This window comes from Schistocerca gregaria, chromosome 8 (assembly GCF_023897955.1).
Source record: "Schistocerca gregaria isolate iqSchGreg1 chromosome 8, iqSchGreg1.2, whole genome shotgun sequence".
NCBI classification, from domain to species: domain Eukaryota; kingdom Metazoa; phylum Arthropoda; class Insecta; order Orthoptera; family Acrididae; genus Schistocerca; species Schistocerca gregaria.
The window spans coordinates 129,492,359-129,518,654 of NC_064927.1; the positions used below are offsets into that span (position 1 = coordinate 129,492,359).

General features: G+C 41.9%; 1 protein-coding gene across 1 annotated transcript in view; it reads right to left on the bottom strand.

Annotated features, from left to right (window-relative positions):
• The window catches only part of LOC126284802 (uncharacterized), a 77,527-nt gene extending 72,118 nt beyond the window's left edge, over positions 1–5,409 (bottom strand). Inside the window, exon 1 of the mRNA XM_049983965.1 lies at positions 5,371–5,409. Coding sequence (XP_049839922.1) covers positions 5,371–5,409 — 39 coding nt within the window. The remainder of the gene's footprint in view (positions 1–5,370) is intronic.
• Positions 5,410–26,296: the final 20,887 nt, after the last annotated feature.

Below are 26,296 nucleotides of genomic sequence, written 5' to 3' on the forward strand. Positions count from 1 at the left end.
ATACTAAAAGGTATCAGATAGATTACATAATGGTAAGCCAGAGATTTAGGCGTCAGGTTTTAAATTGTAAGACATTTCCAGGGGCAGATGTGGACTCTGACCACAATCTATTGGTTATGAACTGTAGATTACAACTGAAGAAACTACAAAAAGGTGCTAAATCAAGGTGATGGGACCTGCATAGACTGAAAGAACCAGAGGTTGTAGAGTGTTTCAGGGAGACCATAAAGGAACAATTGACAGGAATGGGGGAAAGAAATACAGTAGAAGAAGAATGGCTAGCTTTGAGGGATGAAGTAGTGAAGGCAGCAGACGATGAAGTAGGTAAAAAGACGAGGGCTGCTAGAAATCCTTGGGTAACAGAAGAAATATTGAATTTAATTGATGAAAGGAGAAAATATAAAAACGTAGTAAACGAAGCAGGCAAAAAGGAATATAAACGACTCAAAAATGAGATCGACAGGAAGTGCAAAATGGCTAAGCAGGAACGGCTAGAGGACAAATTTAAGGATGTAGAGGCTTATCTGACTAGGGGTAAGATAGATACTGCCTACAGGAAAATTAAAGAGACCTTTGGAGAGAAGAGAACCACTTGTATCAATATCAAGAGCTCAGACAGAAACCCAGATCTAAGCAAACAAGGGAAGGCGGAAAGATGGAAGGAGTATATAGAGGGTTTATACATGGGTGATGTACTTGAGAACAATATTATGGAAATGGAAGAGGATGTACATGAAGACGAAATGGGAGATAAGATACTGCGTGAAGAGTTTGACCGGGCACTGAAAGACCTGAGTCGAAACAAGGCCCCGGGAGTACACAACATTCCATTAGAACTACTGGCGGCCTTGGGAGAGCCAGTCATGACTGGTGAGTAAGATGTATGAGACAGGCGAAATACCCTCAGACTTCAGGAAGAATATAATAATTCCAATCCCAAAGGAAGCATGTGTCGAAAGATGTGAAAATTACCTAACTATCAGTTTAATAAGTCACAGCTGCAAAATACTAACGCGAATTCTTTACAAACGAATGGAAAAACTAATAGAAGCTGACCTCGGGGAAGATCAGTTTGGATTCCGTAGAAATGTTGTAACACATGAGGCAATACTAATCTTACGACTTATCTCAGAAGAAAGATTAAGAAAAGGCAAACCTACGTTTCTAGCATTTGTAGACTTAGAGAAAGCTTTTGACAATGTTAACTGGAATACTCTTTCAAATTCTGAAGGTTACAGGGGTAAAATACAGGGAGCGTAAGGCTATTTACAATTTGTACAGAAACCAGATGGCAGTTGTAAGAGTCGAGGGGCATGAAAGGGAAGCAGTGGTTGGGAAGGGAGTGAGACAGGGTTGTAGCCTCTCCCCGGTGTTATTCAATCTGTATGTTGAAAAAGGAGTACCGGAAACAAAAGAAAAAATCGGAGTAGGTATTAAAATTCATGGAGAAGAAATAAAAACTTTGAGGTTCGCCGATGACATTGTAATTGTGTCAGAGACAGCAAAGGGCTTGGAAGAGCAGTTGAACGGAATGGACAGTGTCTTGAAAGGAGGATATAAGATAAACATCAACAAAAGGAAAACGAGGATAATGGAGTGCAGTCAAATTAAATCGGGTGATGCTGAGGGTATTAGATTAGGAAATGAGACACTTAAAGTAGTAAAGTAGTTTTGCTATTTAGGGAGTAAAATAACTGATGATGGTCGAAGTAGAAAGGATATAAAATGTAGACTGGCAATGGTAAGGAAATCTCTTCTGAAGAAGAGAAATTTGTTAACATCGAGTATAGATTTAGGTGTCAAGAAGTCGTTTCTGAAAGTATTTGTATGGAGTGTAGCCTTGTATGGAAGTGAAACATGGGCGATAACTAGTTTGGACAAGAAGAGAATAGAAGCTTTCGAAATGCTGAAGATTAGATGGGTAGATAACATAACTAATGAGGAGGTATTGATTAGAATTGGGGAGAAGAGGAGTTTGTGGCTCAACTTGACAAAAAGAAGGGACCGGTTGGTAGGATATGTTCTGAGGCATCAAGGGATCACAAATTTAGCATTGGAGGGCAGCGTGGAGGGTAAAATCGTAGAGGGAGACCAAGAGATGAATACACTAAGCAGATTCAGAAGGATGTAGGTTGCAGTAAGTACTGCGAGATGAAAAAGCTTGCACAGGATAGAGTAGCATGGAGAGCTGCATGAAACCAGTCTCAGGACTGAAGACCACAACAACAACAACATGTGTACAAGTTTACGTGTATTGTGCTGTTTGTTTCCGTGTACATTTCTTATTTCCTGAAAGGTAACAAGGAGGATGAGCCTGATTATTAGGAAGTCATGATGAAGCTTTTGTTTACTCTACTTGTCCATAGGGTGGCTCTGTTGTAGCCGGCCATGGTGACCGAGCGGTTCTAGGCGCTTCAGCGACAACAGATCCATTCACTGCACAGTGCTATTCAGAGACGTACAGTACAATAAGATGGAGCTGTACTGATATGATTTCGCAGAACTCACTGACATGCACCCTGTGTGTGGGGAAATGCGTTGCAATGCTCTCGGTGCTGAAAAGCTGTACAGGGAACTATTTCCTAATAGGAATCCTGCGTCCCGACGAATGTTTATTTCAGTAGGCACGTCCGCAACCATGTCAGTGCTGTGACCTTAGTCCCCTTCATTATTTCCCTTGTGGATATCCAAAGTCACTTGTTTATAAGATGTCAGTGGATATTTATCAGGGTGCGTCAGGAACGTGTTCGCCGATGTCATGCTTGCACTGAGATTAATGGCCGCCAGTTTCAGCACATTTTGTAAGGTAGAGTACGAACGGTACATATATTGTGCCGTTGATAGTATTTGCAGTTGACTCTAAATAACGTAAATAAAAATGTACAAAGTACTGTGATTATATTCCTATTTTCTCACTAAGCTGACTGCCCCGGCAGCAGGTTCCGTACCTCAAATTGTTCTGTGGCGTATCTTCTATGTCTTCTGAACCTTTTGCACGCTCTTACGGAAACAGCCTGTAGAGCTACAAGAAGAATTACACTCGAATACAGTCTCATTTTTCAGTTCTAGAAACTGCTCCCGTAAACGATGTCTTAATCTCAGTTTCCATTCAATTCTGCTCGCTAAAACGTCTTCTCATGTTTTTGCGAATTTTTACAACATATTATCCCAGAAAGATACTCTTTAAAAGTGAAATCATCTACTCACACAATAAATCGGCTCACATATGCGGACGATGGCAAAGAGAATTTCGAGCTCATGATATGTTCTTTCAGAAATATTGCAAGGAAAGCAGTGTTACAAATTAACGAGGAGAAAATGAGCGCATGGTCGTACGTAGCTATGGCACCCCCCCCCCCCCCCCCTGTCAGTAGATGAATTCACTTTTAAAAGAGTATCTTTCTGGTATAAATCGCAAAAAAACACGAGAAGACATTTTAGCAAGCGGAATGGAATGGAAACTGAGATTGAGACACAGGAAAATGTATATTTCGGTTTACGGGACGTGTTGTGCAATAGAACAGTTTCGAGACTGTACTCGAGTGTAATTCTTCTAGTAGCTATACAGGCTCTGTCCGTAAGACCGTGCAAAAAGTTAAAAAGACATGGAAGATAGATGCTTCAGTGAACAATCTGAGGTAGGGAACCTGTCGCCGGAGAAGCCAGCTTAGTGATATTATAAGAATAATATCATATTAATTTGTACATTTTTAAGTGGTTCATATGGCTCTGAGCACTATGGGACTTAACATCTGTGGTAATTACTCCCCTAGAACTTAGAACGAATTAAACCTAACTGACCTAAGGACATCCCATACATCCATGCCCGAGGCAGGATTCGAACCTGCGACCGTAGCAGTCTCGCGGTTCCGGACTGAGCGCCTGAACCGCTAGACCACCGCGGTCGGCGTACTTTTTTATTTACATTATTTACAGTCAACTGCAAATACCATCAACGACACAATGTACGTACCATTTGTACTCTACCTTACAAAATGTGCTGAAACTGACGGTCATTAACCACAATGCAAGCATGACGTCGGCGAACAAGTTCCTGACGCACTCTGACAAATATCCCTGGTGTGTTTCAAAGCACATCAAAAGCAGTTACAATTCTGGCAATTATTTCTTCTCTGCATCGACTGAAGTCTTATAAACAAGTGACTTTCGAATACCCATAGGAAATAATGAAGGGGACTAAGGTCACAGCACTGAGATGGATGCGAACATGCACGCGGGAATGTGACGGATGATTGCTGTTAGGTAAAATTTCCTGGGCAGCCTTTCAGGAGCGAGAGCGAGAGAATTGCAACGTAATTCTCCACACACAACGTACATGTCAGTGAGTTCTGCGAAATTCTACCAGTACTGCTCCGAACGTCTCTGAATAGCACTGAGTAGTGACTGGGTCTGACGTTGATTCATAGCACGTTTGTCATGCGACAATGTAAATGATACAACAGAGCTACCTTATGGACAAGTAGAGTAACAAAAGGCTCATCCTTCTTGTTTCCTCGAACGCAATAAATATTGTACACCGAAATAAACAGCAGAGTACACGTAAACGTGTACACACATTAGTTGTAATTAATCTGGAAAACTGTAACCTTAGACAAAGCTGTAGATAAGTCTACTCTCATATCTCCTCAAGCTGGCTTCTCTGACCTCAGGTTCTCTATCTCAAATAGTTCTGTCGAGTATTTTCTATGACTGTTAAAATTTTGCACTCCCTTACGCAAACATCCTGTATCTGCGTCTGAAACACTGACATTAAGAAAAAGAGACGAACAAAAACCATAAACCTTTCAGAGAAACATATTAAGGAAAATATTCGTGTCAAAGATGACACACAGTTATCAGAGACGGTATTAAACAACCAAGAACTACTGACCCGTACTCAGATGCTGATATTGGGAGAAGTATGGAGGAGACTGATGTAGGCAGGACACCTAATTACGGTGGACAAGGACAGATTACTGCGAGCAGCATTTTATCTGTGGAGGGAAGAGAGGGCTGAGGAAGGCCACGGACAAAATGAAATTGTAATACCAACAGGGATATGGAGATGTTGGGCCTGAGAGCAGGATAATGGAGCACGAAACCCAGGAACAGAAATGACTGGTCTCCCTGGTCAAAGGAATAATTAAGGAAAAGAGGAAGTATAGTGTACAACGTAGGCAGAAGAACATTCTTTTATGTCACAACTGCAATGTTTAACTAGGAACCTGTAGTAGCTTAAAACGAAAGCTGGTAAGGTATTGTGCGGGGCTGTGTGCAGGCTGAAAACATAGTGATGTAGAGTTTGTGTTGTGTGCTGTGCGGTGCACGACAGGGTTGAGTCGCGATACGGCTGTGGCGCCGTGTACGTACCACTAGTAGAGACAGCGAAGTGAGTGCTCTGGAGTGCATGGTTGGACTGCTGGAGGCGGCGGGTTGGCATCGGCTTTTGTACGGCGCCGCCCCCAGCGTGCTAGTCCTATGGGGGCGGAAGCAGCCGCCCCCGCCTGATTACGTAACGCTTTCACTGGTAACGAGCCGCGAGCAGAGGGTTCCGCCTGTGATAAACGCTGTCTCGTTTGCTTTCTCTGGTCTCCATTATAACAATCCGTGCGTAAGCGGGAGCCACTCTGATAAGGCTTTGCTGCTCACTGAAAATCAGTACCACCAGTGTTGTACAGAGGCTGTGTCCTGTGGCTGAGCAATGCTGCTTTGTAAACTGAACCCACACTGACATTGCTCAATTTCATTTACATCTGTCACATTGAAGTGTCATTCTGTGAGGGTACAAGGAAGCAGACGCGCTCTTCTTATAATAATTTATTACAACGATCGCTCAAATATGGAATAAAAATATTCGCACTACCAGTTTCGGCGAATAACTGCCATCTCCAGATGTACGTAAAGCTAGGAATACCAAGGCATTTTCTATTTTTCTCTAACGCATATTACCAAGGGGGGAGGTTGCTTTATACGCATCCTAAGGAAGTTATTTAAAGATACCAAATTAGTTATTTCTTCTCCAGTTATATTAACAACATATTCTTTAAAAACGGTAATGATGTTGAAATCTTCACGTTTCCTCTATATCTCTGTTGTTACGCAACCTTCCCTTTTACAATAACCTATGAAACTTTCCCTTAGGATTTCTATCTCTTGCTTAATGATAACAAATGAAATCTTCCCTTGAAATTAATTCTCTTTCTCAATCTTCGCATACAAATTTAAGTGCTGCTTATTAAAAGTTATTTTCTGACTAATTCGTTCAAACATAGAATGTGTCGTCGTCGTGGCCCTCAGTCGTTACCTGCAATAACCCAAAAGTGTTCCTTACTTTTTTTAATGTTACTGGATCGCCATCTGACTGCTATATCGAACTGCGATATGAATATACTGTTTTACTATATTAGCTGCTGGTGGTCTGTCATAATAAGTGGCTGCATTTATTACCAAAGCTGACGTTATTCTTTAATAACAAAGCTGACGTTATTCTTTAGTAACAAAGCTGGCGTTATTTTTTAATAGCAAAGCTGACGTTATTTTTTAATAGCAAAGCTGACGTTATTATTTAATTAATTTGACTGAAGTTACGTAATTCATAGTTAAACATTTTCTTGACAAGAACAAAATTTTTACAAAGTTTTACGTTGATGGTTTTTGAGATATATTATAATCAGTAAAGCAATATTGCTGGCAAAAAGTAACTATATTCCGAATGAAATGATTCTACAAACGTTCAAATGGGACTAAGTTTTTACAATAATCTTACAACTAGCAATGCGCAAACATACCTTCAGTAATCTTGAGTTTCTCGAAACATTTATTCAATAATATTAGTTCCTCTTATGATAATAGTTAGCTGATGTCTCTGTACATCCGTTTATAATCTCTTGTAAATCATAGCTAGTGGCTGGGAGGTACACCGCTCCTCTCAACCTCTCGCTTCAGACCTGCCACCGACTCGCTTCACATCTCGCTTACTACTGACTTCCTACGAACGCTAAAGTGCGGTCTCTCCTGCCAACTATGCTTTCTGGTGCAGACAGTCCCTGCTACCATTACAAAAATGTTTCAGTGCGCGGTCTTTCCCACTCTTTTCTTAAAATATATCCATACGGTGTCTCTCCCGCCCTTTTTAAAATTATATCAATATGCGGTCCCTCTTGCCAACAGTACTTCGGTGCAGACATTCCCTGCTACCACAATTATTTGCAACATGACCAATATTAATTATTCCTATTAATAAAATGTTTCATAATTTTTCGTTTGACAATAGACAATAGAAATATACATGTCTTACAATGTTTAAGCAATGTCTAGTACCTGAAAATACCTTTTAGCACACTCTTAGCAGTAACAAGACACTTAATAATGTATACTACCGACTTTATGAAACGAACAAAAATGATTTCAGAAATGCAAATTCTGAACATTGTTGTTTAATTTTACTCTCAATATAATTTTAGAGAGATACTGATGTGCTAAGAATTTGGATATATTCAATTCGAGATTGACTGCGGAAAGTGACACTTTCTACAGAGAGTTTATATTTTTGGTTAAGTTTAACTGAAATATTTAAAATATTTACGAAATCTAGTTCAAAAAAATCATTTAAAAAATAAATACTTTTTTCAAAGCGTAAAGTAACTGATTACATAATAATATTTTCGGAAGATGAGCGTAAAGAACCCTCCCTCTTGCTTGGTATTGCGAAGCTTAAACCACATAAAACTTCATACTGATAAAGAAATATACCTAAGCACTTTGAACATCATAGACATTTAACAGTTGTGTGAATGTACATGACATCGTCACATGACAAAGGCTGTTCTACACGATGCATGATATGTTTCACACTCATTCGAATTTCGAGATAGAAACAGCCTGAATTGCAACATTCGATCTTATTTAATTGATGACTGCTTTCGAGTTATCTGAACCAATTTTCAAATGATCCAGAGAGAAAAAACAGTATTTTCCGAAAGAGCACAGAAACCATGTCAAAGTTTTAGATATAAGTCGGACAAAGTCAAGGTTAATCATGAATAGCGACAAATCAAACCTACATGTCAATTATAAACTTGATCAGTGACGGAACTAACATATATGTTTGTTCTGTCACTGTTCATGTTTAAACTAGTCTTTGGTAAACGTATACGTATTGTCTTGACATGCTTTATATGCTATTTCGGAAAATATTGCTTTATCTCTTTGGATGATCTGAAAATGGGATCAGGTAATGCAAAAGAAGTCATCAGTAAAATAAATGATTAATGAAAATTTGGCTGTTTGTATACCGAACTGATTAACACAAGTTGCTGTTCTGCAATTAATCTGGATATCCTTTCAGTCATACATTAAGTGACTTTATGATGTTCAAATCGCGTCACTTCATTTCTTTATCTGTATGACTCACTTTGTGAATCAAACACACCCGAAGATGGCGAATATTTGCCGAAACCGATAATGTGAATTTTTTTTATATATATTTGAGAGATCATCGACGTAACAAATTATTATACAGAAATTACAAAGGTCTCACATTTCCAGTTGGCAACACGTCAATTAGACGCTTCTTCCTTTCACTCCGTCAAATTCTTATCACATGTTTTTAAACTTGCGAGATTCGATGAGAAATCGTAATTCCCATACGTAATGGAAGCGTTAGCATCAGTTACTGAGCTTCTCGTACCCAGTGGACTCACGAGGGCGCACTTCACTCTGATGTTGTTACCGTAATTACTGTACAAGCAAACTTGATGCTGTTCAGGTCGTAGAAACAGCATATTGTAAGACCATATAGTACCCATTAAACAGTGGTTTACACAAAGATGTGCCATACTGAAATTAGTACGGACATTTTCATTATTTACTTGTTTTTGCATTTATCAGATCCTTTACGTCGTTATTTAAAAAGGGCAATATTTTATACAGTGTTTGTAAAGTTTACATCAAGTAAGCTGTTACATTATTTCAACCAATTTACAGTTCACAACACTTTTAAACATTTGAAATATTGTTATAATACTAGGAAATGACAAAAACAACCAACCAAGAATTAAAAATCAAACTTGATACCAAAAAAAACTACCCTATGAATATAAAAGGAAGTAAGATAAAGCTAGCCTACAGATTCTCGCCACCAGCCCTTTGGTTGCGTACGCATACCGAAAAACACTTCAGGTCTGCCCAGACGACAGCTGGAGCCTACTCCCGCTGCTAGTAGCAGAGAGTACTCCTGTTGTTAGCACAAACCATGTCTAATGCCACTGTTTTCTTCCAGAACATCAGTAATAATGGGAACTACAGTATGAAAATAACTGAGTCAGTTGGCTGTAGGAAAAGAATCGACTCATTCAGTTTTAGTTTACTTACTGGTAGTTTTATTCATTCATGCTTTTGAGTGAAACCAGTCGGTGGGAGAAACTGAACGAAAACAGTCAACGCAGTCTGGCGCATTTACTGCTCGGAAACATTCGATCGTCTTGCAACTGTACGATCATTATCTTGCCTGTAATCTGTTATCGCCTGTCATTGTTAATGCCGTTTTGTTATTTGATTTTTATGGAATTCCAATAAGTTGCTTTTAGTTCAGTTTTTCGTCCATGTTTATGACAGGCGTTTTCCTAATGGTGAACTTTGATTATGTATTGGAATACTGGAATTAGACGAGCGGTCTAAGGCGCTGCAGTCATGGAGTGTGCGGCTGATCCCGGCGGAGGTTCCTCCCTCGGGCTTGGATGTGTGTGTTTGTCCTTGGGATAATTTAGGTTAAGTAGTGTGTAAGCTTAGGGACTGATGACCTCAGCAGTTATGTCCCATGAGATTTCACACACATTTGAACATTTTTTAGAATACTGGAAATAACAGTGGTGTGGCAATGGAAGAAATCAAATGAGTGGATAGAAAGTGGTCCTCGACATAAATTCAATGCAATCTATAATATCTACAAGGATTATTCATATTACGAAGTTATTTTAATTAAAGAAATTCAAAGAAAGATAACGAATGATGACAAATATTTCTCGCAAACAGTTACTTCCGGTAAGTGACAGTATATGCTTAAATAGGAAGTGATAAACCGCAAAACGATTAGAAGCAATTGAATCTTACATGATTTCTGTTCACGTCACCTCAACATCTATGTAAACAGAATCAGAATGGGTACAAACCAGCGGGAAGAGAGAGACAGGGGTCCAATAAATTTAAATAAGAAAGCAAGTGTTTCTTTATTCAGATATAAATTTATAATCTAGAAACAATTATTAACCTTTTAAAACCAACCAAAAATTCATATTTAATGCCAAAAGTGCGAAAAATTTCTATTTAAGTAAATAATTACATTTTTAGTGCTTCAGTTTCAGATATACAATCACCCCTCCTTGAAAGAAGATAGTTTATTTGGTACTAAACATTGTGACAACTCTAATCATGGTTCATGCATAGCTGAAAGGGATGAAAAAACATGTGAATAAAATCACTCAAATCTGAAGACTGAGTCAATCATTAATGCAACTGCCGCTGTTGTCATAGACTTGTCAGTCGGTTGTTTCACATTAAGTGAAATCACTCAAATACGGAGAATACACGAAAACATTAATATACAATACTATTTGGAAAAAAGTGGAACACCAAGACCGAGAGATGTGATCACAGTGAAATTTATTCCAGCGATTAGGGACACGACACTACACAAATGATTGGCATTGCAGTTCTGTATAAGCACTGTGACTGTGCAAATTCAGTATGTTGTAGCGCCTCAGCATACTGCAACCAGAACTGTTAGGCGTCGTGGATGGAATCAAAGAACTGAATATGCTCCTGGGAAATACTCTGTCACTCGGTCTGTTGGGGCGTCCACTCACTCCAGGGAAGCAGAGGTGTCTGTCATTCTTCAAACAATGCTTGCACATTCCTATCCACATGCGGCGGGGCGTTATCCTGCTGAAATATGGCATGTGGAAAGACTCGTAGGAGGGGCAGTGGCTCAGGCATTAAAACCTGGTGTAGCGCTAGTTGTTCAGATTGCTCTCGAAATGTAAGAGATGAGATTGCGTGTTATAGGCAAAGGCGCCCAAAAGCGTTGGTGGATTCTGGTCGATGGAAGGCGACGCAATGGAATGCGTGCCACCAGTTCAGCCTGCATAAGATAGGGTAGAATCGTCGACACAGACGTGGCCACCCGTTGCAGTGCTCCAACATCGCGCGAACACCGTGAATGAAGCTGTTCTGTTCGTTACGGCGAAGCGCAAAAGATGGCCGTCATCTCGCACTGTGGCGAGCAGGACCCAGTCGGCCTTGCGTACGGCCCTTTTCTCTCTATTGCTTCGACATACGCCTCACTGTTGAAGCACCGTGCGCTGCACGAGCCGGTATGGCACGGAACGACAGATCCGCATCCCGGAGACCAATTACTCCGCCCCATTCGAGCGCTCTCACATGCCGATATTCGCACCCTGTGATGTCGTCGAGGCAAAGTAGCACTTGCTCCACTTTTCCACTTCGTAAAACGGCTCCGCATCGACTGGGCGTTGCGTGACGCTGACCTGTCCAGTCCACAAAAGAGGGCGTCGCTGAGCCTATCCACAAACCATCTGTCTTCCATTTAAATCACTTATTATGGTTCCGCTGTTATATAAGTACTTTTGTCGTGGCGTGTTTCAGACCATTGCTTCTGAGTGTTTCACGTTTTATAAACAGCAGTGTAGCCGGCAAAGCTGAACGAAAGAACAATCAACTGGGGAGTGGCTTATTATAATTAGAGCGTGCTTCTGTAGCAAATTATGATTCTAAATTTCGCACTTTCTACATTACATTTAGAGGATTATCTCAGCAAGTAAATTCAGTACAATTTCTTAAAAACAATAAATTTTACATCACTGTCTAGCATTTATGTAAACATTAAGCTACATCCTTTATGCTGCCTGTGGCAGTGGACTACACATCTCCTAGGAGATGTTACTTTTATTTCGGTGACCCAGGCAAAGGCGACATTTTACTGCGATCAGTTGAGTCTTTCGGTGTTGGTGTAGGTAGCGCTTTACCATTTCTCCTGTCAGTCGCGTTGCAAAAACACTTTCACTCTCACTGACATTTATGCTGTGAGTGTTACGCCCTCGAAGCGAACTGTGTGGATTTCTCTACCATCTACAGTTGTATTCAGTTTGTAGAAGGTGACGTCTACTGCGCTACTCACAACTTCATCCAACTCTAGGTCTTTAACCATTAATTATAGTTGGCATTGTAGCACACTCTCTAACACTGGAACACAACACTGGACAAATAATCATTCCACATTCCCATACCCCTTCCATTAGCCTTTTGATTTCGAATGCTCAGTTTCCGAGTGGGTGAAGCATGAAGTAGCCTCAGACTTTATCGAATGTTTGGAAAAATTTTGTTGCAACGTCGACAGTTATCAGATGAGTTAGTCGCTTTTCCAGTCATCTAATCATCAGTTTCTTAGCCCAACTGTATTACGAACTCAGCTTGTTAGTAAGATCTGGATATCGTTAGAAACACTGGACTATTACCTGAATAGGTCAATGCGACAATAAACCCGAAAACGACGTTGTTGTAGGGATGGTTCACATCGACAGGATACAGATGAACTGCCGTAAATTGTCTACCATCTGTAGCAGAGGTGCAACCATACCAAAATGACTCGTTGGCCTCAACTGTTGTACTGATTTATTCTGCGGTCGGCCAGTGTTTAATGCTACAAGGAACGTAAAATCATGTTTTGAAATGGAACTTGAAGCCTTTGTGGAGCTCAGATGGGCATGAGACAAATTTTAAATAAAGTCAGTCGCTATCTGATGTTGAAATAATCCTGAATCAACCGTAGGAGCAATAAATAAACTAAAACTATCAGTTGTATTAAAGACGATGACACAGAAAATGGACTAAAAAGTTATGGTAGGGATATGACACCATTTTAGGGAACACAGACTAGCGATACAGGGTGTTACAAAAAGGTACGGCCAAACTTTCAGGAAACGTTCCTCACACACAAATAAAGAAGAAATGTTATGTGTACATGTGACCGGAAACGCTTAATTTCCATGTCAGAGCTCATTTTAGTTTCGTCAGTATGTACTGTATTTCCTCTATTCACCGCCAGTTGGCCCAATTGACGAGAATCCGCATGCAATTGTGCAGTCACGTCATCAACACAGATTTTCTGTGAAGGTTTGGGCAGGCATTGTTGCTGATGTCTTGATTGGGCCCCATGTTTATCCACCTACGCTCAAAGGAGCACGTTATCATGATTTCATACGGGATACTCTACCTGTGCTGCTAGAACATGTGCCTTTACAAGTTCGACACAACACGTGGTTCACACACGATGGAGCTCGTGCACATTTCAGTCCATGTGTTCGTACGCTTCTCAACAACAGATTCGGTGACCGATGGATTGGTAGAGGCGGACCAATTCCATGGCCTCCACGCTCTCCTCCTCTCAACCCTCTTGACTTTCATTTATGGGGGCATTTGAAAGCTCTTGTCTACGCAATCCCGGTACCAAATGTAGTGACTCTTCACGCTCGTATTGTGGACGGCTGTGATACAATACGACATTCTCCAGGGCTGCATCGGCGCATCAGGGATTCCATGCGACGGAGGGTGGATGCATGTATCCTCGCTAACGGAGAACATTTTGAACATTTCCTGGAACAAAGTCTTTGAAGTCACGCTGGTACGTTCTGTTGCTGTGTGTTTCCATTCCATGATCAGTGTGATTTGATAAGAGAAGTAATAAAATGAGCTCTAACATGGAAAGTAAGCGTTTCCGGACACTTGTCCAGGTAACATATTTTCTTTCTTTGGGTGTGAGGAATGTTTCCTGTAAGTTTGGACGTACGTTTTTGTAACATCCTCTATACACCATGCAGTAACATTATTGTGACCACCGTCAATGTTCCAGGCCAAAGTGCACTAACCACTGACAAAGCGTAGGTAGAAGCAGTAGCAATGGAGGGTATATAAAGCGTGTGTAAGTGGTGGAGGAGGGGGAGGGGGGAGGAGTGGTGGCGGAGGACGCTGAAACCTGTGCAGCCATTGCCGTGCAGTGGAAACGGAACGATTTATCTGACGTCCCGGAGGGTATGATCATTCGTTTTTGGGCTAAAGGTGGAAGGATTTTCGAAGAGTGCAGCCGTGATTAAAATATGACAAACTGGCACTATCCAAAACCGGTTCTACGGCAACTGTGATGCACCACGGGCCATAGATGAACAGTGGTGAACAACGCGTGCGGAGATTTGTGTGGGCGACTACATGTGCATCTGTCGGGCAACTATCCGCCACGATGAATCAATGGGATACCAAGAGAGTTTCTTCAAAGATCATTTAGTAAACATTGCTATTTCTGGGCCTCGCTGAAGGCATCCGCGCTGATTAGTGTTCATGGGCATCTAAGGCTGGAATTTGCACGTAAATACCGCAACTGGGCGTCCACTGAGTGACGACAGGTGGTCTTTTCAGATGAATCACGTTTTACGCTACTTCGGACACATAAGTATCAAAGTAACAATGTGAAACATTCTTGGGAAGGGTCCAGTCAAAAGGAGGAGAGTTATGGTCTGAGGAATACTTTGGTGGCATTCTCTGGATTACCTCGACATTCTGGAACGCACAACAGATCAGTAGAACCACGCATCTATCGTCGGGGACTATCCCTCCCCCCCCCCCCTTGTCTTACCTCGGCGCGATGGCATTTACCACCAGGACAATGAATGCAATGTATCACATAGGTCGCAGCGTACGTGCGTAGCTGGAAGAGCACCAGGATGAGAGTATCGTACTCCTGTGGCCACAAAACTCGCCGAATTTCCACCCAGTCGAGAATCTGTGGTTCACATCCATCTGGCTGTTCTTCGCACCTTGGATGATCAATCGAAATAAGCAGCGCACTGGGAGTGGGCATGGCTCCACATTACTGCCGACATCTTCTAGAACCTCACTGACACCCTTCGTGCACATCCCGCAGCGTTCCGCGCTGCAAAAGGAGGTTATTGGGCTTTCGATAGCTGGCAGGAGAGTGTAGCTCCATTGCCGTTATCTTACAAATTGTTCCACACAAAGTATCCTCCAGGAGCAGGAGTGACAATTAACAAAATTTTAAAATTACTGACGAAACGCGAAAGATAGTATTATCATAAATTGCAGTTATTAAAAATTGACGTGTTTCAGAACCAGCGAAAATATGTGAAAAAGTAACGCTAAAATGTAACGAACAATGCTACTGACAAAATTTAACTGAAATTACAAACCAAGAACTGACGTCATAGCAGCCATACCATAAAGTCACTGGCTGAAGCTGGTGGATAGCGCCACAAATTCCTCTTCATCAGTCGGAGAATCGCCAGCCCTCGGAACCATATGTCTTTATCAATTATATCTTTTCCCGACTAGACGATCGCTGTTCGTTGCATTTTATCTGTTTCTATCTAGTTCAACCAAGTAAGAGTCTAACAGTGATGATCAATACTTAAGAAACAGTCGAAGATGTTATTAGCAAATTCTTTCATTTTGTGATGAAATGTGTTTTCATAGTATTGATAAAATAAACGTCATGCTGTTATAAGCATTTTCTACAGTTTGTGTTACTGTGTCGCTCGTATGGTTTACGGTGGATACTATTTCTAGTAATTTGTCGCCAAGAGTGTAATCGAACAGTAACATATTTTTTGCTCTGCCTTTACGAAATATGCTACATTTCTAACGACTCCTCTAGTACGTCAGTTCGGTATGAAGCTGACGGCTCCATTGCTTTATCCTCGCGACAGCCACCTACAGGGTTTGCATTATAAATCTCGGTTCACACTAGTTTGTTATTGTGTCTGATCTCCTTCACTACTCTCCCCAATGCTCCTCCGGTTATTACTTGTTGACTGCTTCCCTTTTCGTGAGGTTGGATTCTGGAAGTACGAACGCTGGGCGTGTCTCCGTTTGCTGATCTATCTGACGTTACTATAAGTACTTTTCATATGGGTTTATTTTTATTGGCTATCCTTAATTAATTTTCTAATATACAGATTACGAGTATTCTTTCCTTTCTGAGTAGAACTATCTGAAGATACTGCTTGAATGCAGCGAAACTGGTCGTGAGTATATCGACAATTAACAGTCCTATGTCAATTTACTATAAATTTATTTACGTTCAGGGTCAAGTGCCAGCTGCTACATGAATCATTGATTTGATGCAGGTTCCCGTAACTTGCTACAGTCTTGTGGTATCGCTACATTTCTATAGGTATCAGCATCGTCTGCAAAAAAAAAAAAAAAAGCCTCAAGGAACTACCGATGTCATTCACTTGATCATGTACACCATCTTACCAAACGTATTCGGGCACCTATTAGTGTGCATTAAGAAGCAGAGAGTACACACGTCGCCTATATGAGACCTGAGGACACTTTCAAAAAGTGTGATTCTTCAGTGTCCCCGGCGTATTTCTTGGGCGAAGAGTCATGCGTATACAGCTGGTTCATAGTGTCCAACCTACACAATACTTCGGCGATCACACATTTCGCCATCGTCAGGTGCGATGACGAACTGAATTACTGGGGAGGAGCGACCGCCTTATATCCCTCCCCCCACGAGCCGTTCCTTCCATGGACCGCGGAGGGAACGGGCCCATGGAGGGAGGATATATAAGGTGGCCACCCACCCTCACGACTTCAGTTCGACAGCGCGGCTGACAATGGTGAGGTGTCTGACTGCTGAAATATTGAGACCGTTGGACACTAAGAAACCGGCAGTGTACCCATGGACTCTTCCATCACTTTCAAAAAGTTTTCTGTGGAAGAATAGATATCCATTCTTCCTCAAGAACTGAAACCAGAGATGGTAGTGATGTCGGATGGTGGGATATCGGGCGACGTCGACTCTCTAACTCATATCCACCATGTTCCTTTGTGCTCGGGTAGGGACACTGTGCAGATCAGTCCATTTCAGGAATGTTATTCTCCACAAGCTATTGATTCACAGATGATGCTTTATGACACGGTGCAATGTTATGCTGATTCCTAAAATCACTGTCTCCGAATTGTTCACTACTGTACACAATGGTGTAAAATGTGTACATTTACGTATCTAACGGTTTCTTAAGAGCAATAACCACGAAGAACACCCCCACACCGTGACTCCACCTACTCTGTATTGCGGTTGGCACTACACGTGATGGCAGCACTCATCAAATCCAAACCCCTCCATCGGACTACCACAAGGTACAGCGTGGTTCATCACTCCAAATAAATTCTTCTCCGTCATCCAGCGTTCAGTGGCGTAGCACTGTACACCATTCAAAGTGTCGCAGTGTGTGGCTTATGAGGACTTCCTCGGCCACTGTAACCCACTGTGTGTAACTTTCTACGTACAGTACTGTGCTAGCTGGATTGGTGCTAGCACATTGGAACTCAAGAGTGGTTGATTCCGATGATTTCGTGCGATCCTTTGCAACAACCTGCACAATGCTCGACGGTCTTTGTCCATCAGTAAGTGAGAACTACCTGATATGGATTTAATTGTGATTGCTACTTCGCGTTAGTACTTCACAATCATATCGCCACCAGTCGAATTGGGTAGCCTTAGAGGGGTCGAAACTTCCATGATGGATTTGTTCGTCAAGTGGCATCTACGAGGGCGTCCTGAAAAGTAAATTCTCCGTATTTTTTATGTGAAATCTCTTAGCGTTTTTAAAATGAAACGAGTTTACTAGTATTCTACAGGGTGAGTCACTAACTATCGCCACCAAGAATAACTCCGTATGTATGATAGGAGCTGAAAAGTTTGTGGGACAAAAGTTGCATGAGACAACGGGGGGAATAATATGACGTTGGTTTTTTGTTGCTTTGTGGGGTCGCTTCAGAGATATGAAAGTCAACTTTGTTTATTTCTTATCATGGATGCAGTGGTATTCCTTATCACATCGGCACTTACCCAAGTATATACTCTGACAATTCTCTCTCGCATATCTACAGGTGTGGTTGGAACGTCTTCATAAATAATGTCTTTTAAGAATCCCCACAAGAAAAAATCCAGAGGCGTGAAGCCTGCTGAACGTGCCCGCCAAGACCCATCTCCTCCGTGTCCAATCCGACGATTTGGGAATTGCCTCTGCAAATTCATTTCTAGCTACCAGCGAAAAAACTGCCGGACACCCCTCGTGTTGATGCCACATTCTGTTCCTTGTTCCTAAGCAGACCTAATGCTTCTTGTTGGAGTGTGGTGTACTTCCTACCAGTAAGATTTCCTTCGATGAAATAGGGACCCGTAATTCTGTTCTCCAGAATCCCACACCACACACTCACCACCACGGTTTTTTGTTTCTCGCCGTGACTCATCAGCAGAAGCAGCATTCTCCTGAAGATGGCAACCAGTTGAATCGCAGAAATATCTAATCGAGTTGATTTTAGGATCCGGCAGCAAATCCGAGGCTTACTACGCCGGGGAAGCCTACAAAGTGACACCGAATATGGATATTTATAGCCGAAACCAAGAAATGCAAAGTAATGGAACTGTGACTGACTGCTGTGTGTCGCTCCTTCCTGTCGGAGACGTTACTTTGCAGCACGCCCTCGTACTGACTTGTATCACTAAGATGTCGTGGTCAACCCGTTCCGCTGCTGGTGCTTCTCTATTCACAATACTCCCCTTCTCTTTTTATATTGGTGAGTCCGCATTTCGTCTCATTTAGTGCTTGTAAAGATCAATGGGCCTTTTTCAGTTCCTTCGGGTACACCTGAAATTACTTTTAAAACTGTTGATTTTCTCTCATTTATAATTCTATACGGATATAAATCGTGAATCCGGTAAGCTCGTATGTTGTTCTGTAATCGACAGTGCTGGGCGGCACCGAATCACTTCCTGTAATAGAGGAACAACGATCTGACCTCGATATGATAGCGAAAATACATGTTGAATGTCGGTGGTAGGCATAAAACGAAGTGTTTATATTAATCAAAATATACTTTACCTCTCAGCAACAAGTAATCTTGAGCAATTAGGGTCCACCATGTCGGATACAGGGTGAGTGACCACAAGGGCTTTGTAGCAAGATTGAATAGTGTAAATCCAAACACACGAAAAATAACATATGTTTTCTTTAAAAATGGTAGAAATACATTTGACATCCTCCAAAGTGACAGTCTCCATTCCTGAACTGACTATTTAGGATAGTCCAAACGTGGTCTGAATTCAAATGAATAATAACGACAGTATTTGCGAGAATTGGACCTAGAACTAATGGGAGACGGTACTGAATCCACGTAATACACCAAAGAGATCAGAACAGCGCGAAAAGCATGCTAAATAAAAGAAAGCAAAGTCGGCCGGGTTTGCGTAGTTTTACACAAGTTCGATATGCTTTCGAGAATTTCCAGAACGAGACTCTGCCTCTAAACCTGGCCGAAAACGCAGAGGTTCTGATCGTATGTAAAGTACACCAGCGGCACGACGCAGTCAATACCTTCATTGTCCACTAAAAATGGTGGTGTTATTGATGATAGTGCCACTAAAGCAGAGTTACTGAACACGGCTTTCCGAAATTCCATTACAAAAGAAGACGTAGTAGCTATTCCAGAGCTCGAAGAAAGAGCAACTGCGAAGTAGGTATCGTAGGTGTAGCGAGACAGCTTAAATCTCTTTATGAAGCGAAGGCCTCCGGTGCAGATAGTATACCAGTTAGATTCCTTTCAGAATCTGCTGATACAATAGCCCCTGTCTGACCAATCAATCCAAAAGCTCGTTCGTTGGAAGAGCCGTGCCTAAAGACCGGAAAGAGGCACAAGTCACACTAATACTCAAGGAAGTAGCATTTGATTTCCGTAATGTTCCAGTAATAGCTGTTTTCCCATTGGCTGAAGACCATCCCCAACAAAAATACATCGTGCTTAACCTCTACAGACACGATTTGATGCCGAGTGTGGTAGCGGTAATGTCTAAGGCGCCTTGTCACGGTCCGAGCAGCTCCCCCCGTCAGAGGTTTGAGTCATCCTTCATGTATGCGTGTGTGTGGGTTGTCCTTAGAGGAAGTTAGATTAAGTTACATTAAGTAGTACGTAAGCTTATGGACCGATGACCTCAGCAGTTAGGTCCCGTACGATCTTACCACAAACTTCTGAAATTTTCCATAACTTGATTGAAGTTGACCACTTCCCGGACTAAACTAATGTACTACAACAATATTTAAAGATGGAAATGTTATAAATATTCTGTCACTCTCAGATCACTTACGATAAATGTAAGTAATAGTTCATAAATAAACAAGCCAGAATTCATCCGCAAATGTGCTCACGATAAATGGCAACTGATTGTCCCTAATGTTGTTTAAACAATTATTTATGCCCTCTCAACCTAATTGTCGTTTGATTTTATGTTCAATTGTGATTGGCCATTTTTAAATCACCAAATTTCTTTAATAACAGTTGCAGTCAACATTTAAAAGTAGTTACTGGAAAGGTGGCATACTGTTCATTTAGTAATTACACAAGTGTGACAAAATGTGTGGTATTCATGCCGTTTTCATTTTCTGAGTAAATGTGCAGAGTACGATGTTCTAAACAACATTTTTATCAGGAAACGGACAAATCAATCGCTAAATTACAGATAAGTAGCTTTCAGGGATGATGTATATAGGGCAATGCCATCAACTGATATATCGTATGCTGAAATCTCATGAAGCGATTAAAAAAAGGTGATATCTTCGTACATCCATAGTTGAAATGGAGGGCCATGGGACGGACGTCAGCTGGTATAAATTTATACTAAAAATGAAGAAATTCCTCCAGCTGCATTTAAGGTGTCGATTTTATTTTGGCAACTAGTTTCAACGATGTAACAACGTCATCTTCAGGCCCAACACTTGTTGACGTCAACTGCGGGCGGCTCATACTAGAAGTCGGTGGTGAGATATGGACGTTCTCCTTCTGGAAGGGGGGTAGTAACTCCCACCTCCCACACGGAGAACATCCATATCTCACCACTGACTTCTAGTATGAGCCGCACGCAGTTGACGTCAACAAGTGTTGCGTCTGAAGATGACGTTGTTACAACGTTGAAACTAGTTGCCAAAATAAAATCGACTCCTTAAATACAACTGGAGGAATTTCTTCATTTTTAGTATAAAAGTTGATAGTTCAGAATTTATTCGCTGTTCGTCTGTAGTTTTAAATATATTGAAATATTGTTGTGTTATTGGACTTGCCTCATTTTTCTGAGATCGCAGATGTATTCGGATTTGTATTAATATTTGATGTGACCTATCGTCTAAACTCAAAAGTGTAAGTAGCCATCTCTAAAAGCTCGCCGTTGTTGCTAGCACAGCCGGTACTTTCAAGAGACCAACGCGTAGTCTAAATTCCCAGTGATGGGATTTACCTTTTTCTGGTGACGGTGCCAAGCAGTCTTTGTATTTGGACTCTTCTGTAACGGTGACATAGCAGGAAGCTAGAACTGCCGCGCCACACCCTAAGACGTGGTTCCATTAGCGTTGACCGTTACAACAAACTCATCTTACCTCGTACTAATACTGGGTGGACAATTATATCTCCTAAATACGCATAACGTTACATGAGGTGCTGTAGAGCTCGTTGATGAGTAAAGTGAACAAGATTTCTGTTTGCGGAATCAATGACGATTTTTTTAAAGAACCCGTTGTACCAGATCACTGATGTGATGCTTGATTCCGTTGCGCAGAGCAGAGATGCCGAGTGTAGACGACACACATCTACATCCATACTACGCAAGTCACCTGACGGTGTGTGTTGGAGGGTACTTTGAGTACCTCTATCGGTTTTCCATTCTATTCCAGTCTCGTATTGTTCGTGGAAAGAAAGATTGTCGATATGCCTCTGTGTGGGCTCTAATCTCTCTGATTTTATCCTCACGGTCTCTTCGCGAGATATACGTAGGAGGGAGCAATATACCGCTTGATTACTCGGTGAATGTATGTTCTCGAAACTTCAACAAAAGCCCGTATCGAGCTACTTAGTGTCACTCCCGCAAGGTCTTTCACTGGAGTTTATCTATCATCTTCGCAACGCTTTCGCGATTACTAAATGATCCTGTAACGAAGCGCGTTGCTCTCCGTTGGATCTTCTCTATCTCTTCTATCTACCCTATCTGGTACGGATCCCACACTGGCGAGCAAGTGTACTGTAACTTACTTCCTTTGTTTTCGGATTGCATTTCCTTAGGATTCTTTCAATGAATCTGTCTGGTATCTGCTTTACCGACGATCAACTTTATATGATCATTCCATTTTAAATCACTCCTGATGCGTACTGCCAGGTATTTTATGGAATCAACTGCTCCCACTTACTGACCTGCTATACTGTAGCTAAATGACAAAGGATCTTTCTTTCTATGCATTCGCAGCACATTACACTTGTCTACATTCATATACAATTTCCATTCCCTGCACCATTCGTCAATTCGTTGCAGATCCTCCTGCATTTCAGTACAATTTTCTATTGTTACAACTTCTCGATATACCACAGCATCGTCCGAAAAAAGCCTCAGTGAACTTTCAATGTTATCCACCAGGTCATTTATGTAGAGGGTGGCGCACGAAACGTGTTACCATTTTGTTTTTGAATATAAACTTTATTGTCAATACAATCTGAAAGGAACATATACTACAATGAAGAGACGTAAATGGACATTTGTTCTAACTCAGCACATGCTCAATATGTCCACCATTTCGTTTCCTAACTTCCTTCAAATGAACACTGAAGAATAAGACTTCTGAGCTCCATTAAATCACGTGGACGTTTGGGAAAAATTTTTCCCTTTAGGTACCCCCAAAGAAAAAAAGTCAAATGGATTGAGGTGTGGACTATACGGGGCCAATTTTGTCCGTCATTGAAGCGACCTGGAAACCTGAGTGAACTGATCAGCATGTCGAAATGCTCGTGCAAAAACTCCAACACAGTGTTTGCAGTATTTGGCCTTGCTCCATCTTGCATGAACCACAGCGTTTTGAAGGGCAAAGCAGTAGCAAGAAGCCGTGGAATGAAGCTATTGCGAAGCATGCTCAAATAACGCTCGCTGTTCACAGTTTCTTCAAAGAAAAAGGGTCCAGTAAGTCTGTGACTGGAAATTGCTGCCCACGCTGTAATCCTCGGAGCATCATGTTGTCGTTCATGAAGCACTTGTGGGTTTTCAGTGGCGCAAAAGCGTACATTTTGTTTGTTAACCACACCGTCTAAATAAAAATGTTCCTCGTCTGAAAAACAAACGTTGGTGAGAGTGTCTTCCCTATCCTCCACCCACAGAGCAAACAGTAGTCTCTGCTACTTGTGTTCTTCAGTGAGCTTGTGTGCACAGGTCATCCTGTATGGGTACATATGGAAGTTACTTTTAAGAATACGTTGAACGGAGCGTCTGGATATTCCCAGTTGCACTGCTGCCTTTCTACACGATTTTCCGGGACTTCTATGTACAGCAACTCGTACCGCTTCATTATTCTCCGGCGAACAAACAGGCTTAGTCCGAGGTCGCTTCGCTTCCAATACTGTTCCTTCCTGTACAGATTTATCGTACAACCTGTGGGTGGTCGTCATCCAAGGGACCCGTCGTGTGTTAAACTGTTGTCGAAAACGCCTCTGAGTCACAACAAGGCTTTTCGTTTCAAGAAAAAGTAACATAATTGCCGATCGTTGCTGTGTCGTCAGGCTTCCATTGTCAGCCATTGCTGCTTACGAGCCTCCTAGTGGCAGTATCGTGAATTACACGTCATTTCGTAACTCATTTGTTTTTGCAAGCTTTTCTGGTACTGCTGTAGAGATCCCAGCGGGATTGTGAAAGAAACAATTGGTGACACATTTCGTGCGGCACCCTGTATATTGTAAATAGCAACGGTCCTAAGACACTCCCCTGCGGCACACCTGAAATCACTTTTACTTCGGAAGACTTAGACTTCTCTCCATTGAGAATGACATGCTGCGTTCTGTTATCTAGGAACTCTTCAATCCGATCACACAATTGGTCTGATAGTCCATACGCTCTTACTTTGTTCATTAAGCGACTGTGGGGAACTGTATCAAAGCCAAGAAAGACTGCATCTACCTGGGAACCCGTGTCTATGGCCCTCTGAGTCTCGTGGATGAAATAGCGTGAGCTGTGTTTCAAACGATCGTCTTTTTCGAAACGCATGCTGCTTCCTACAGAGTGGATTTCTAGTCTCCAGAGGTGGCGGTCCGTATGTAGAATTTTTTTGTTTCTTAAACATAAGCCGATATTGTTACCTTGGAGAGGACATGGCCGATAAGCTTCTCCAAATCCGAGATTATCGTCTCTAATGACCTTATCGTCGATCGGATGTTAACTGAGATATTCTTTATAAATACGTAGACTTCCGTGACCTGTGCCGTCTCTTTTTGTTTCTCCATTTTGTGGGAGTATATAAATCGGAAACACCACACAGATGACCCTTGCAAAGGAATGTAGGAACTTGACATTATGTTGGAAACGACGTGCTCTTTCCTCAGTTACAACATCGCAACATATTTTGTCACTAAGATGCACTTTAATAGTAGTGGTTCTTGTTCACATAAAACAAAAGAAAATAAATGTAAGAAAGAGTGAAACATATTGACTGAGGGAACTTTTGTGCTGTACCTTGCGTGAAACTGGTAGTTTCAGTTTTAGTATCTTATAGCTCTCTTGTGGCACAGTGAAGTCACTGCAGATGGAATACCATTCTATTCCTTTCCCTTCAGCGCGTATTCACTGTTGTCAGTTTCGCATGCTGGATATCTTTCTCTTCAGATACCTTGCTAGAACATGTAAATCAACAGGGTGGTCCTGAATTTTGTGGATCTCAATTCATAAGTGGAAATCAAATTTTGAAATTGGCGTCGTGTAATATCAATAGCAATCATTACATCTATAGGAAAAGGAAAAGAAAAATATCTTTCTTCAATACTGTGTAGATGATGTTCCTTGTACCACCCGCCAACATGAAAGAAAGTGGATGAAATCATTGCGGTTCTTGCAAGTTGCGTCTTGCTGGGAGGTATTATGCGAGTGCTCCAGAAATCAGGTACAGGGCACATTAAATTTAAGTGAAAGCTAATTTGACAACTTTTCAAATCCTGTATTGATAGACGTTCGCCTTTATAGAACATAGTTGTTTCATTTTAGTTTTTTGCACCGGTTATATTCCATCGCAATTGCCTCATCTTCGGAGAGTGTTTTTTGTTTGAAATTTTTCTCGAGAAATGTTGGTGAAACAAACTTACATAAAACCAATGTTGGCTCTCTAGTCTCTCTCGAACATAATACGTGTTCAATACACGCCGCAACAGACAGCAATACATCGAACAGTTGCGGCCGAAGGAGAAGTGAGCAGGCAGGCGCTGCTGAATACATTCGTCTCCGCAACTGTACCGCCGCCACCTGTGGGTCTTCTCTTGCCGTTCCGTGACGGCGACGACGGCGACGCAGGGTTGGAGCCGCAGTGTGCGGAGAACGGGCACATCGGCCGCCTGCCTGCCTGCCTTCAGTCCGTCCGTCTCAGCTGCCGGGCTCCTCCAAAGGTGCGTGGCTCGCCGCTTCCACATCAGACACAAAGGGCAACGCCTTCTCCGTATTGCCCTTTGTCTCTCGTCATATTCACCAAGTCGTCGTAGTTGTTGCAGTTCATTCCACGGATAACGCTTCGTAATACGGACATTCTGGACCTGCTTTTGTTTTTTCTCCTCAGCATGTTTTCTTCCGAGATTACGCCAGTACTGTAGTTTGGCTTCTGTGTGTCATGTTAAACAATGTGCTTTGCTCCGCAACTTATTTTAGCATACATGCAGACTGAAATGACGAATGAAAATTTTCACCAGGACCGGGATTTGAAACCGGTACAGTGCTCACCAAGCAGATGCACACTGGCACAGTGGCTTTGCACAACTGCACGGACAACCCTAGCACGCCTCCCTTCTCAGTTCAAATTCCCATTGTTGGCCCTTCTCTCAATTTTTCATTGCACTTTATTTCAGCCCAGGATGATTTTCTACATCTACATTTACATCTACATTTATACTCCGCAAGCCATCCAACCGTGTGTGGCGGACACTTTACGAGCAACTGTCATTACCTCCCTTTCCTGTTCCAGTCGCGTATGGTTCGCGGGAAGAACGACTGCCGGAAAGACTCCGTGTGCGCTCGAATCTCTCTAATTTATCATTCTTGATCTCCTCGGAAGGTATAAGTAGGGAGCAGCAAAATATTCGACACCTCATCCAGAAACGCACCCTCTCGAAACCTGGACAGCAAGCTACATTGCGATGCAGAGTCTGC